Source organism: Perna viridis, chromosome 7, assembly GCF_037379345.1.
Source record: "Perna viridis isolate PV_CMFRI_1.1 ecotype Kerala chromosome 7, ASM3737934v1, whole genome shotgun sequence".
Classification (NCBI taxonomy): Eukaryota; Metazoa; Mollusca; class Bivalvia; order Mytilida; family Mytilidae; genus Perna; species Perna viridis.
The window spans coordinates 25,935,301-25,951,999 of NC_142451.1; the positions used below are offsets into that span (position 1 = coordinate 25,935,301).

Genomic DNA, 16,699 nt, shown 5'->3' on the forward strand with positions numbered 1-16,699 from the left:
ATCAAAGAACAATAAAGACATAAAACTCCTAATGCATGACTCAAAAGTTAAAACAGGAAACAGTAAACAGACAAAAACAAAATAGATAATGTAAACAACTGAACAAAATAAAATAACACAAAAATTGAAGATATGAAAAAGAAGATAGCACGAACTCTTTATGAACTTGTTACTCCGACAAAAAACTTGAGAATGTGTTGTTAAAATTCCACCTACACTGGCAATAAAATGACGGATACAACAAGTATTTCTATCTATAGAATAGATCATCGTCTTTGCAAATAAATAATACTCAATAATACAATGAATGTTTTACTAATTTCGTAGAATTTGACATTTTCGATAAATATTTAATCTAGTTTGCATTTCCCTCGTAAATTTTATTTATAAATATTTATAATAATTTCATATGAAACATTACATCCACATAGCAAAGTTAATAAAGAACTACCTGTAATGTTTTAGTATATCACTTAGCAGTTACCATAAGGTATTCGTAGCTACAAGATTATTTGCATTACATGTAGGTTCCAAGATCCAATTAGATTCCCGATGATAATATATATTAAAACAATAATGATATGATAATTAAGTCTAGGGTGTGCTGATACTGAACAATCCAAGTTTTTCTCTTTCACTTCCGTCTTATATTCAGGTTTCCTTAGATCATAATCTCCACAAAAACCATCTAGAATAGGTTCTGCTGGTATTCCACGTCTGCAAAAAAAAAAAGAAAAAAATATTTGGTTGCTTTTTGTTGTTTTTTATTCTAAAATGTCATTTAATAACTCATTACAATTGATAAATTCTTTCAAAATCTAAAACCGTAAGGAGTTTGAGTTCAAGTTAGAAATTTATATTAAGCACAATTTTTGGTTACTTCTTTTGGTCATATTACTCTTCATACTCTTCAGTGGTAAGCTGGTTCGTTTGCCGTAAATTTTAGATTGAACATTTCTGTGTCATAAGGCTTGTTATTTTTCTCAAATTATACACCGTATTGATAAATTAAAATAACATAAAATATCGTTTCCTGGATAGTGCAAAATAAAAAAAAATCTGCAGTATGTATCAATAACAACTATGAATCTTTTAAAATCCTTAATTAAGACTCACTTTAACATTCTGCATCTGTGTTGATCTAGTCTGAAAGCTGTAGAATCTGTGTCCTGTAAGACGTTATTATGGCTCCATAGTCTTTCTGCAGCGGCTGATGCTCGGGGCCTTAATAGGTAGCGAAGGAGGTTATTAATCAACGCAGTATGATTTTCGTTTCTATCTGAATCACCTATCTCATATAATTCCAATAAACTTTCGCAACCTTCCATTTTCTATAATCATTTTCCAAAAGACAGTGTTAAACAAATCTCATCTGAACATTCGGAACTTTATGTACCAAAGACCTTAAGTATTAAGAAATATGCAAAATCTGAAAAATGTGATACACCTTAAACAGGCTATACAATTTTATTTTTGTAACTAAGTTGTTTTATGGGTCTATATCATTGATTCGGTTTCAATATCGACGAAACAATCTCTAAAGCTTACCATAGTCTGGACAATAGGTTTGTCTGGTCAACATATTCTGCCCATACACAAGCTTCACCACCAAGCACCTTGTCGAAGTTTTGTTCTGAACCTGTTTTGAAAATCGTAATATTTATCATTATTATTTCATTACTATTATGCATTTAACAAATTTGATGTCGACTTTAAAAAGTGAAGTGTGAAAGTACTTCTATCCCAATATTCATGGTTTAAGGACGTAATGTCAGTTCGTAGATACTTAAATTCGTGAAAAGGACAGATTAAATATACCAACGAATGAAAAATTTTCTTTTCGTTTGGAACCAAATTTCTTGGTTTCTCAAACCAAGGAAAAGCACGAAAATTGGCATCCCACGAAAAATGATAGTTCCATAGTTTATTATATCGTTGTTGTAGCAAAATTAAATTCTCGTACCTTTAATTTGATAAATAGAAATGTTAGTGACTTCAAGCAATGACAACAAATTAAACTGACAAGAATTGCTTCAGTACCAACACATAGACAGGAAATATGTCAGCCAATCCCAACTGGAGATACACTTGCACTCAAACTTGGTATATACTCAAAATTTAATGGAGACGTCAAGCTTGAAGTTGTCATCCAAGACAGAAAAAAAATCATTTGATAAACCTATGTAAAGCTTTATGCCAAACAAGAGCGAGTGGCTGCGTCGAAAACTTTTAGAAAAAGTGTGACAAACATACGGTCGGACAAAGGAAAACAATATACCTCTTCCTTTGGAAAGGGGATATTATAAGTATGTAACAAGTGTAAATTACAATTGTTTTGATATTTTATATTTGTTTGGCATATCTTATAAACTGAATGTATTGAATTCGTAATACTTTCTCCAACATGATATATGGTAAAGGTAGTTTTTTTCATTAGTTTGACAATATGACCCGGTGATATTTTGTTACTATATTTTGGTTTGCCATACCCTTAAAATTGCGTGCAACACATTCGTGATACTTTCTCCATTCTTGTCCATATGATATATAGTAGTCTTTCAACAGTTTCACCATATGACCTGATGACCTTAGTTGGCAGTTCGTAATACTTTCTCCAATATGATAAATGGTAAAGGTAGTTTTTCATTAGTTTGACAATATGACCCGGTGATATTTTGAGACTAGATATGGTTTGGCATACCTTTAAAATTGAGTGGATCACATTCATAATACTTTCTCCAATCTTGTCCATATGATATATAGTTAAGGTACCAACAGGTTGATAAGATGACCTTATGACCTTGTTTGGTTTGGTTTGTCATGTATTCCGGCCAATCATCTTTACCTTTCCATATCTGTATAATTGCATCTTTTTGTACCTGCAGAAAATATCTTATGTAGTGGAATATAAAGAGTAAGGCAGTATGATAGTGTATTGCAAGATAAGTATATCATAGTGTGTATGTCTTATTGGTATAAATGATCTGGAATGAAGGGTAATAACAAAATTGACCAACTAATAAAATCTAGGCAGTAGTCAAAAGGAATAGTCTAAAAGGAAAGTCCGTACTACAAATAGCAAAAATTTGGAAAGGTACAGTCAAATCAAAATGAAAGGCAGGTTAAACTAGTTTGTTTTTTTTTTTTTTTTTTTTTTTTTTTTTTTTTTTTTTTTGTTTTTTTTCTTTTTTTGCGCGCGCGCTTAATCTCCCATTAGATCATTTTTTCATATCAATATCGATATCAATGTTAATACTGACAAATACTTTATACACCTACGTTTTAACGAAGTCATACATCAATGTTTAAATAAAGTAAGTGTCCAATATTGATCCATGATTTGATTGCGAATCCAGCCGATAAAATTTGGAATCGTGCTGGTCGTATCATCCGTTGAAATAGTATTAAGTTGTTTTAACATGAAAATTAATATCATTAAAATCTTAATTTAACAGTAGATGAAACAAAACACACCTTTGCTCCATGATCTGTTGGGTCTTGCCATATGATATATTTTTTGTTGAGATTCTCGACGATATCTAACACATTTTGTATGTAATATTGTTCTAATCCGCTGTAATCGCCCTGCGCGACACCAATCTCAGTCATAAATTTCTTTATATCTGGATTAGTCATCCTTTAGTCAAACAAACGAAAATTCCATACTTATATAATAAAAAATAACACCAATGATCAAAATCATACTACAAAATGATCTCATTTATTACTAGTTTCAGGTATTTGTGTAGCTACTATCACACGTGTTTGTTGCTCCCCGCTGGTATCGTTGGTGGCCGAGTTTTTTCCCTTACTTCCTTTTGCTTTCAACAACATTCAAGCTTTATGTGATCATAAAATGCCGAGAAGTTCAGCAACAAAACTCATGTATCAAGTGCAAGTCACTTCAGGGTCATTTTAATATTGAGAATATAGGGGAAAAATTTGTTATACAAAAGCTCACCAGCATGCATGATAGGTTTCGTCCATTCCCAGGTGTATAAACTCGTCAGGGAAAACATCCTTCACTTCTGCCAGAAACTCTTGCAGGAATGTGTATGTACTGTTCAGTGTTGGATTAACGATTTCATATGCTCCATGCGAATTGTATTTTACGACCCCTTTTATACCATTTTCATAACAAGGTGTCAGAAAATCTATGAAAAACACAAAACTAGGGAAAACTACTATAAATTTATATTTAAAAAAATGAAACGATATATCTAGCTTATTTATGTGGCTTCTGGCAGAATGTTCACTAAACAATTGATACTTAGATCATCTTTATAATTTTAGTAATATACTTACATGTTTGCTCCATTATGTGTATGCTTTATTTATTAAGATGAGAAACATTATATCACTTACTGTAATGAAGGGCAGAATTTAAAAGAAAAATAAATACAATTGAAATATAAAATTGAAATATATTAGTGTAAACTATAAAATAAAAATTCAATGACCGATGGATCAGCATGAAAAATGCCGTGTTTTATGTCACGTTGCAGTTTGCCTCTTTTATTCATTTTTTTCTTTATACTTAATATCGATTTGGTTGATTATAATTTTGTATACCGAGAAACGGATGTTATCTCAATCTTACCTTTAATTGACTTTCCCCACGATTGTGTATGACCAGGTGTATCAAATTCTGGGATTACTCGGATTCCTCTGAGGCGTCCATAGTCTAATATACGTTTTACATCCTTCGGAGTATAAACGTGCTTCGGACTATACGCTCCCTGTGATTGTAAGGATAAATTGTGTCATATCCGAAGATCATACTACAATTTTAGTGTAGATTTGATACATTTTTCAGTTCCTACTGAATATTATCGTTCGGTAATAGATTTAATCTTCTAATATAGATGTACAATTACTTTAATAGTTGTTCAAACTCACCCAGCCAAAAAAAAGGGAAAAAAATTCTTGAAAACCTTTGCTAGTCGTATAAAAGTAATTGTAAATACTTTGTTATGATTTTTACTAACCTTCGAGGATAGATCCGGGAACTTTTTACTTTCGAAAGGAAAGGACTGATCATCAACTATGTGCCAGTGAAAAACGTTCATCTTGTTATACGACATTGCATCCTAAAACAAACAAATAAATATTTCTAGAATATATTCATATTATTTGCAAAATATTTTATTCATCCATGAATTATTTCCATTTTAAGGTAAATTAGTCCTATATGCACGCCGTTGTAGTCGCTAAAGATATTTCTGGAAATCTTTCCACAATGACAAAAATCATCAAAACCGGTCCTTAGAAAAGACCTTCTAATTCATTCATACGTAATAAAGAAAACGGTACATTACTTCACTACATGTAAATGTTTTGGGTTACATATTGCTAATTGATATCACGGCGTCATAGTAAAATATCGATTCATGGTTTTAAACTGATATATTGTACTTATCTTTTTCCGAATCTTTTTGTACATGCTTAGGATATGCAAGTCAACAATAGGCCTATCTGTTATCCGCAGACTGACATTATTTTCAGATCTTGAAGTGGTAACAGAAATCATAAATTCACTGAAACGCAGTTTACTATTTGGTGTTTTCTGCAATTTTACCCAAGAGTCTTTTATTACGTTTCAATCTAACACGTGACCGACCCGTTCAAATTAAACCTACATGTTTCATCGGCGCCTTCTATCCAGACTCAAACGCAGCTCGAACTTGATCTCTTTTCTATCGCAGGAGGAAGATTGCTTTTTTAATATTTATCTTTATACACCAGAAGATTAAATGCAGTCAAATCTGTCTTAGTGACACTCTGTATTCAACAATAACCAGTCCTAATTAACTATGATTATGATATTCCATTGTAGCGTATTCTACGTTAAATAAACCTGTATATAAAGAGCACCTTTTGTATGTAACAATGATTTTGTTCTTTCTTAGAGGGTCACTTAAAGCAGATTTGACTGTATGTATCTTGAAAACCTGTCTTTCGCTTGTGCTTCCTATCATTTTCGTAAGGTATGGCATCTTACCATATTTTCTAGTAAAAGCCATACTGGAAGATAGTGTCTAGCAGTATCCAGCATTATACCTCTGTGTTTGAATCTTGGTTTGTCGATTATTGTAGATTTTCTGATAATCACCTATTACGAAACAGAAAGATGACTGCATATAGTTTACTAATATCTGATGATCTATAATTATTCTTTGATTGTAAATAATCGAAAGAAAAAGTAAATAACAAAATTACTGATAAATGAACGCAAAAAAACAGACAATGGTCAAACTGAGGTAAGTACATACAAATAACTGCAATAAACGGTAAAAACCCGAAATTCGTTGTGCCCTAACTTAGTATATTCATTTATAACATGTCAAAACACTAAACGAATTGATTAAGAGTTGTCAAGGGAACTTAGTCAACTAGGGCCTCCAGCATGGTGTGTTATTGTTATCATTTATTTATTTGTTTTTAGGTAACAGTCATTCTATAAACCAGAAATGTTAATTAATGCATGTCAAAAGCTCACCGAATTCAGTTTTATTCTTGTTCAGGAACAGATGCTTATCACATAACCAGTCCTAGATGTTCATTTGGTTGTTGGGCTCTTGAGATAGAAAATTATATAGAGTAATCAAGGGAACCAAGGTTATAACGGTAATCAAAAGAATGCAATCCAGGAACAAAGACCAGACATGGAAAAGAGACATACACAACAAAGAACACAAAGTAAATAAAATCATACACACAAAGCAATAAAAGCAAATGAGCAACTCGGACTCCACTAAAAACTGGGAGCATGGGCCTGGTGCACCGGTAGGGTAAGCTTCCTCTGCTTTTCTAGAAACACCCGCCGAGTTGCTCAAAAAAAGTCAAGTCCAGGGTAGACAAACGACACGTTGAAGAAATCAGTTTTCATAGTATGAATACGATAATTAATTGGAAAGAGTGAATAACCAAATTATTATCACGATTTCCGAAGAACGCTAGATTTAATGAGTGTGCGGAATTTGTTCCGTGCACTGGTTAAATCCTCAAGCGTTCTTGACACGATTGATAATATTTTGGTTATTCACGATAACCAATTGATTATCCTATTTATCATATAGACTTTCTTCATAATTTATCGATATTTTCAATATGAATTTTAAATTATGTGATTGGCCGTTTGATCGAAGTTGTGGTGTTTGGCGGGAGAAAACGCTAGAGTGAAATTACCGAACTTATTTCACAGCGTGAATTACCGAAATTTATTACACTGGGAACATTCGATAAAACGCTGCTATCTATATAATAAATGATTTTCTTAAAAGTGCAGATCTGAATGCAGAAATGATTATCTTATGTGAAAGTATAGCAATTGTAGACTTAAAAAAAATCGTTTGGTAAGTTTTACTTCACCATGAATCACTTTACCATTGGCAGTGTCTGAATTTTATGCGGACTGGTACTTTATTTCTTTTACTTTGTTATTTGTTTTACTACTTACCGTGTTGTCTCCACTAACGTATATCATCTGACTAAATGTCTCTAAACCTGTTTAAATGAATAAAAATAGACAAGGATCAGGAAATTCCGGTGGGTTTCCATGCTATTATTTGTCAGTCTTGTCTTAAATGCATGAACATTTTCAAACAAAGAGGAGTGTTCCAACCACCGAACCTTCTCCACCAATGACAATAAACCTTATATGGTCATTTATATGATCATATAAGGTTTATTTTCATTGGTGGAGAATATGGAATTGAGAGCAATTGGTTTCACTCCTGGTATGTGTTTCTTTTCTTTCCTGTTTCATGTTAAGGTGGTACAGTGTTTTAGAATGACATTTCGTCATAGCTTCGAATGCTGTTAAAGCAATGTATATGGTTTTAAAATGACGTGCAATGGTGAAAAACGGTTTTGGTGCTGCTATTTTTTTAATGAACATGATGTCTTGTTGTTTTATAAAATATCTCAATACAGATGGACAAGTAAATAATGGTTGTCAAGTCGATAAGTTATTTTTATCTACATAGTTTTAAAAACCAAAACACGACATTTAATTAAAAGGCTCTAGAGAATGGAATCGTTTAACCGAAAACATTATCAAAATCAGGAAATTGTAATTCATTGGTAACTTTTGTAGACGTCGTTATTCGATCTCTTCCAAGTTTACAAAAAAAAAACGAAAATATAAAAATCTTAAACTGTTTCAATCAAATATGGGAATTAACATACAACTTCAACCAAAACAAGACTTTAGTAGCCAAATTGGGTGGTCATAATACCGGTAAACATTGCATCAATTGGAAAACTTTAAAGGCTACTGATATATAAGCAAAACGCAAACAGAAATAAATCAATAAAACAAAAACAAAAAAAACGAAAATTGAGGAAAGTATCGTCACTGATACAATGTTGCTGCATGAGCTTGGTTAGTTAAAACACCACCGGATGTTCCATGTTTATATTTCATGTTATTGTGGAGAATTTAGAATTTTTACCGATGTTTTCTAAAAATAAAACTCGCGAACAATTTTTAGCATAGCTACCAATACGTTCTTATATATGCTAAGTTACAGTAGATTGCTTGTATTCAGAAAAGTTTTTTTTCAAAGAAATTCGTGACAACAGGCGATAATAATGGGGGGAAATCTGAAATAATTGTAACTCACCCCGTAAGGCACCCCATACTGTCGCGGACGAGAGGTGTGATTCTTCATTAACTTCTAACGTATCTGCAAAGATTTGTTCAGCAGTAAAATGCTCTTGAAACAACAAATCTCATTGTGAAACTGCTTTGAACGAGATTAAGCTGTGTTTTTGTTATTACTTTTTAAGATATACCACATGTAATAGTTGGGTCTTTTTCAGTTTCAGCTCAGATAAAATGTTATTTGATTTGGTGTTGCAGGTCAAAGTTGAACACTAAATGTGTTATACCATGCAATGAGAAGTATTTCCATAATATGGGTTTTTAAATGATTTTCCATCAAAAACAAAACTACGGGTTGTTAAAAGATGTTGAACATTACTACCAAATAATGCACTCATTCACTCTGGTTCTCCCATAAATCACCGCTTTTTTGTCTTGTGTTCATACATTGTTACCGACTTCGTCAAAGACTAATGACCCACTCTGTATTGGGTTTCTCTCAATATGGAAACATGAAATAATTTATCTGTAATTGCCACTGTTTTGATACTTGAGTAGGCTTCATCTTTAACGACCACATATAGTATTATGAAAATAAAACGTAATGAAAAGGAAAACCGAAATAAACTAGAACATTTTCATATTGTATTATCTGTATCATCTACTCTAGAGACCGAATATCTGGAAATACATTCATGAAATTCAAAGTCATTTGGTTTAATGTACGATATTTCTATAACTATTCCATGAGTTAAAACATGCATGTTTAAAGAAGATTATTATGGTAAATAATTAATCATCTAAAATGTTTTATCACATCTCTTAAAATTTTAAAATGGAACTTTGAACGATATGCAATTTGCATATCATATTTATAATTAAATTATTTGAAAATAGGTGATTGTTGTGCCGACAGCAATGTTTCCCGACTGCAGCATCTTGACATTGTCTGTGTTTTCATAACGTTTCATAATACCTTCAAATGGGCAAAATACAACACTGCAATACTACTCGTTAGTCAAAATATGTCAGACATAACATATCAACTTTTTTAAAACATGAGTGTTCAGCTACAAAATTAGCCATTTTATTCGAAATCATCAACATGATTTTAATATAACAACGGATATTTTTCATGAATACAATTTGGTTTTTCGTCCAGTCCGCTATTTGCAGTAGAATCAGAAACACAGACATTTTAAAGTGTCAGTCCCTCTAAGAATCAGGCAGTAGGTAAAACATGATATGAGAAAAAACATCATAATTTTACTATTTACACCATCAGTATCAAGGAAAATTGACAGGGTTTTCCATATCATGCTGTACCATTGAGTCACAATTTCATTGAAAGGCACTGAAAATGAAATGAATATTCAAAGGCAGATAACACTGTCAAAAACCTCATTTTTTTAAGATTCTAGAGAAAAATTACTGAGCAAATCCAATGATGCAGAGATCAAATAATGGTCTTTGCAAATAGATAAAGTATCCTAGAGTGATATTTTAATTGTCAGATCGGATTGGTTTGACATGCATGTTTCTGATTTTTCCCATTTTGCTTGATTACAGAGGCTTACACTTAAACATTCCCATGGTAAGGTGATGTGCTTAGATCCTTTGTGTACAACCTACTATTTTTTGTCTATATCACATACATGATTCATCCATGTTCATCTGAGGATATCCTGGACACTGGCCATCACTGACATCGATGTACAAAGATCTCAATCTAGATAAATTCTCATCTACAAGGGCCGAATCATCAAGTTTAATGATCTTGGCATATCTAGAGATAGCATTACTAATGATGTCACAATCTTCCATATTAGATGTAAAATCAAAAGTTGCTAAATTTATTGTGAACATCGCTCCATCTGTCTCCATGGAAACGGGTTGTGGCCATGGTGATCCAGGTTCTGATCGGTTTCCCTTTAAACATTATTGGTACAAAAAACATAATACAATGTCAAAAGCAAGTTGTTTCTGTTTTAAATTTGATTTTGTTCTTATAACTGTGGTCTGAATAAAACTACTAGCAATCCCGATTCTTGAATAAAATTTTTATCATACTAAGATAATTGGTTTAGATATGAACGCAGTACCCGCTACCCCTTTACACTCCCATTCCCCAGATGAAAAAAATCAACAAATCGTAAATGTCTTCCGGTGGTTATAATATTAGTATCACCAATTTATTCATCATTGATATTTTACCAATAATATTACTTCAGTGGAAAATAAGCCATGATTTCGAATTATATACTTTTCAAACCCCAATTATTTCCTAAGGTAAATAATTGAATCAGATATTCTTTGATAATCTCCTGGGTTGAGTTCATGAGTTAGATACATAAAATCGCAAAATTGTCCTTAAAGATTTTTGGCTTCGGAAGAAATGTGATAAAAATAGAAATTCGTAAAGTTGAAGAAAAATAACATTGTTCTCATACAAAGATTGTTTTTGTGCATGTTGATGACGTGACGCAGCATCAGCGATGTCCTTGTGTGTGAAGGTGTCCCTAAACATGAATCGCTTTAAATCGTTGTCGGAGCATATTTCGGAAATGCAATTGGGAAGTGCTAGTTTGAACTTTTCAAGCAGACGCATAGCGTGTGTTATATTGAATTTTCGCATATTCCCGCTTTTAGAGACATCGGCAAATTCAAGTAGCTCTGTCCCGCAAAAAAAAGCCAAAAATCATACATATAATATAATTTATTAGAATGAGTGCATAGCCAAATATGATCGCGAATGCCAATAAAAGCAAAAAGTTTATTCCCCAAGAAAAAATCTTCATTCAAGTGTCACATAGGAGTAAATTTATATTGGTTATTCATCAAAACTAGTTGATTATCGTATCTATTTTATAGACGTATATTGTTATTTCTAAATAATTTAATTTCAGAAGTAACATGCTTTCTGATTGGATAAAAAAATTGTCCATCATCTCATAGACAAAATTTTGTAATATCACAATGACGTCATCAACCTTTTTTAAATGATTTTGATACTAAAATTAAATTACAAGAAATGACTTTTAGATAGAGTAATCAAGGGAACCAATGTTATAGCGGTAATCAAAAGAATGTAATCCAGGGACAAAGACCAGACATGGAAAACAGACATACACAACAAAGAATTTAACATCACGAGAACAGTCTATAATAAATGCCTATGATATTTAAGTTGTAAATGGGTCTATATATATATTTTTTATCCCCGTCCCTCCCTTGTAAACAAGCGACACAGCTCTTCGCTTTAATTGTTGTTTTCTGTTTTGTGTTACCACACTTGTTGTATTCAAAGTCTTTTGTGACAACTTATGATCTTTATTCAAAATTTTATAAAACAAATACAAGTACTGGAAATGGAAATTGTACGAGGTTAATATCTAAAAATCTAACAAAGTCACACGGTACAGTTTAAACAGTTTAAAGATAACACAACTTTAACCACGGAATAAAATTAGTATCTCTACACAAGCAACTCTCACTAGGTATTACACAAAATATGCTCGAACTGTGAGCAATGCTCACTAAATTGTTATGCCACACTCACCCATTTAATAGCATGCACCTATATGATGTACACAATAAGAACATGTTATGAAGATTTATTAAATTTCATTCAGTGATGTAAAAGAAGTAACGGGAAAGAGATGGGTCTCCCCATGTTAACATATTCACAAATGACAAAATGTTTTGCCATGTGAAAACCCCAAATTCATCAAATAGAAGGTGCACAATAGAAATATGAAGTCAAGGTTCTGTGAACATTCTTATAACCGACCCTTACTTCTCCAGTTCCCTTACAAACAAAACCTTCCATACAAGAAGTCACGATGACAAGTTGCAAATCAACAAACTTAATATATGGATTAGAATGCAACTTATGTGGTTTAATATATGCCGGAGAAACGCAAGAACGATTAAATAAATGAGTGTGTGGTCATCGTTCTGGAATTAACACCACCAAATTCCCGACAATTTATCAACACTTTAATCAACAAGATCATTCAATCCTCTCCATGAAAGTTCGTATTTTAGAAAAAAATTACCATCTTACGAACAGTCCCGTTCTAAGTAAAAAAAAACTATCGTAGGGAAAGAGAGGAGTACTGGATATGCAGACTAGATACTGCAATACCTTACGGATGCAATGACAACATCAAAAGTATAGGAAACCTTTCAAGCCAATATAACAATAACATAAATGTGATGAATTTATTTGACAAAAATCCAAGACGGGAAAGGAGTCATGGCCATCGCCACTATACGTCACCTAAGTTACATGATGTCTCCATAGATGATATCCTTACTTTCATACAAAAACCTCTTGGACTTCATAACATTAGAACCAAACTTTATTCTATACCTCTCATTCTACTACACTCCCTTCACAAAACAAGTTTTGACACTCCTGTTTCTGACCCCACCTCATCATTATAAAGACTTGTTGCCATCATTTTGGATATTGGTTTCCACAGCCTCTTTAAACCAGTTTGTGTGAAAAGTCAAGATGAAGAAAAACGAACATTTCTTCCACTACCGTTTGTCAACAAAGGTATAGATGCAATTAATTTGGCTAACATCCTCCATCACAAAAACGTTACCAACAAAATTCCCCCATATTTCAAAGACAAATCCATATCAATTATTTCATATTCCTATACTTCACCCATCGCATCCGACATTTTCAATTATAAAAGGCTATTGCAGAACCTCGAGATTGAGCACTTCAAGGCTGACTGTTCTTGCAAAACCTCTCCATTCAAATATGGTCCTTCTGGTCACGTCGTTACGTCAGATTTAACCATTATCGAAAACGAGTCTCTGCCTAATGTCCTTTCTAAAGGTCTCAAGTACCGTGAACCATGCCCCATAAATTGGAATAATAACTTTAAAGTTCTTATGGATGCCGTCGAGGACTATGCAAGAAAATGGATAAAACGAGAACAAGAATACATTGATTCTCTGTCAGAGTGGTTAAAGGCCGTGAGGTCTTTAATTTTGAAAAGAATGAAAGTTAGGTAGATCAATGAGTGCCAAGGCTACATCAGTTTTCAAAGACCCCGATGTAGCAAAAACATTGTCTACTATACATGACAAGTATGTTGTCGTACCAGCAGACAAATCCCAAAACAACAATGTTTTTGTCTGCAAAACGTTTTATATCCAATGTTTATTATCAGAGGTAGACGTAGAAAAAAATAGCAGTGATAAGACCTACACTGCTACCACTCTCTCCAAAGAAGAGATTGTGGAAAACCATAAATCTGTGCTATCCTCTTTTGGTCTCTCTACCAAGGACGATGATTGTGATTTACCGTCTATGTACTGGATTCCTAAACTTCACAAGAATCCATACAAACAACGTTTCATAGCTGGATCTGTAAAATGTACCACCAAACCTCTTTCAAAACTTTTAACTTCTATACTCACAACTGTCAAAGAGGGTCTGCAGTCCTACCACAACACCTGTTACTCCCGTAGTGGTATTAATTCAATGTGGATCCTGAAAAATTCGAAAGATCTTTTGGAGACAATCAGTTCAAGACTTTTATCTGAATATATATGATTTTTCAACACTGTATACTTCTATTCCCCATACTCAGTTAAAATCCCGACTTAAAAACATTATACATCGTTGTTTTTCCAAAAAAGATGGTACACCTAGATACAAATATATAGCTCTTGGTAGAGATTCCTCATACTTTGTAAGAAATAATTCCAAATCATCTTCCAAATACATAGAGGAAGATGTTTACAAAATGCTGGGATTTTTAATCGACAACATATTTGTCCAGTGTGGTGGACGTGTTTTTCAACAAACGGTCGGCATTCCAATGGGAACAAATTGTGCTCCTTTACTTGCTGACCCATTCCTTCACTCTTATGAGGCTGACTTTATAGCTGATCTGATCAGAAAGAAAGAATATCGTTTGGGTAGATCCTTTAATCTCAGTTTCCGCTATATACATGACGTATTATCTTTAAACAATCCCAATTTTGCGGATTTGATACATCGCATCTACCCAAAAGAACTTGAGATAAAGGATACTACAGACACTATGAAGTCAGCCTCATATCTTGACCTACACTTAGAAATCGATGGTAAAGGAAAACTATTGACCAAACTTTAAGACAAACGTGATGACTTTTCATTCAGAATTGTCAACTTTCCTTTCATCTGTGGCAACATCCCTTCGGCTCCTGCGTATGGAGTGTTCATATCACAACTCATACGTTATGCCAGAGCTTGCCAAAACTACGCAGACTTTTTGTATCGCGCTAGAACTCTAACAAATAGGCTTCTAGAACAGAGTTATGCTGCTACAAGAATGAAGTCATCACTACAGAAGTTTTATGGTCGTCATCATGAACTCGTGGATCGTTATGGTGTATCCATCAGCACCATGAAAACTGATTTATTCAACGGGTCATAGTTTTCCTTCCCTCGTTTGTCTACCCCGGACTTGACTTTTTATGAGCAACTCGGCGGATGTTTCTAGAAAAGCAGAGGATGCTTACCCTACCGGTGCACCTGGTCCATGCTCCCAGTTTTTAGTGGAGTCCGAGTTGCTCATTTACTTTTGTTACTTTGGATGTATGATTTTAGTTACTTTATGTTCTTTGTTGTGTATGTCTGTTTTCCATGTCTGATCTTTGTCCCTGGATTACATTCTTTTGATTACCGCTATAACCTGGGTTCCCTTGATTACTCTTTCATGAAACTACTTTTAGCGGTGTTGGAGGTGTAACCGATTAGAGATGGGTCCCTCTGTGCAACGGATTTAAGGAAAGAAGAACGGACAGAATATATGAAGGACATACACCCCTATCACTATGTACGTCATCTCACTTTCAAGTGGAGGTATAATAAGCTAATGAACTCTTGGTTTCACAACATACAGCCATCATTTGATCTGTAAGACCAGATTTCAATAAAATAATTAAAAATTGTAGTTTTGTTTATTTATTTTTTAATATATAAATCCAAGACGATGACAGAAATGTGGCTTGCATATGTTCATAGTCAATTTATCTACTTTGTTATGATATCAAGAAATAATGAAATAATATTTAACAACGCAAAAGACTATCCTTACACATATCTCTTTCTTAAATACATTTAATGACTTAAAATAATTACCTGAAGCGGCAGTCGAATAGCTATGTATGTCAAATGACCATCTAAGGAAGGCAAATTCCAAAGCAGACTTAAAACTACCACATGAAATTCCACCAGTCTTGACATCTTTATTTCTTAACTTATTCTAGTACATCCTGACACTTTCGATAATTTGTTTACCATAGCGTTAGGTTTATGGCCAATTGTATATGTGTACCTATACAGATGTACGTTACTCGGATATGTAGGTATTTTAGATAATTTGTCTATGACAGTATGGCAGAATAAGTAGCCGTCCTTATAAGAATCAAGCAAATTCTGTAAAATGTGATACACCTAAAAAGGTTGCACATTTTTATTTTTGTGGTTAAGTTGTTTTATAGGTTTATATGATAAAATGTATAATTATTCATTCCAATCTGTCTGCTCTAAGGAGATAATACACATGGTAAATCCAATAGTTTCCATTGTATTTTAGTGTCATTTACAGATTTATCGCCCTTAATTTTGAATTCTACAGTATATTCTTTATCAGTTTTATCTCCTATGAACAAGGATTATATGAAAAGCCGTACGTTACTATCTGTTTACTATGATATTTTAAACTAAATATCAAAAATCAAAATATCTAGTCTTTCTAACCTTGAATCACATTTTGCATGATTCTTATGTGGAGTGCTACATAAATACTTTTATCCTCTTCTGTCTTACACTTAGGGTAATATAAATATAACATATGGGATCATTATAATGTCGATCGGTTCAAGATACTCTGCCTGTATATATCTATTATTGAAATCTGGTTTGGCCTCTGTTATTGGTGTTTTCTGCAAGAAATAGGACAATAATGCGGGAAATGGGACCTACAAGAAAAGTAACACAACATTCTTAAATCATATTCAAAAGGGTGTCTGCGTAGCCTGAAAGAATTTACTATTTCTCTTGAGTATGTAACATAC

General features: G+C 33.0%; 1 protein-coding gene across 1 annotated transcript; it reads right to left on the reverse strand.

Moving 5' to 3' along the window:
• Positions 1-62: 62 nt before the first annotated feature.
• On the reverse strand, positions 63-15,950 carry LOC148612009 (beta-hexosaminidase subunit beta-like). The gene is made up of 13 exons (XM_088593087.1): positions 15,762-15,950; positions 10,264-10,537; positions 8,628-8,690; positions 7,460-7,506; positions 6,002-6,112; positions 4,989-5,090; positions 4,601-4,739; positions 3,962-4,154; positions 3,475-3,637; positions 2,702-2,879; positions 1,549-1,639; positions 1,117-1,224; positions 63-717 (listed from the first exon to the last, which is right to left on the reverse strand). The coding sequence occupies exons 1-13, from the start codon at positions 15,864-15,866 to the stop codon at positions 501-503; spliced, it is 1,791 nt and encodes a 596-aa protein (XP_088449213.1). The 5' UTR covers positions 15,867-15,950; the 3' UTR covers positions 63-500.
• Positions 15,951-16,699: the final 749 nt, after the last annotated feature.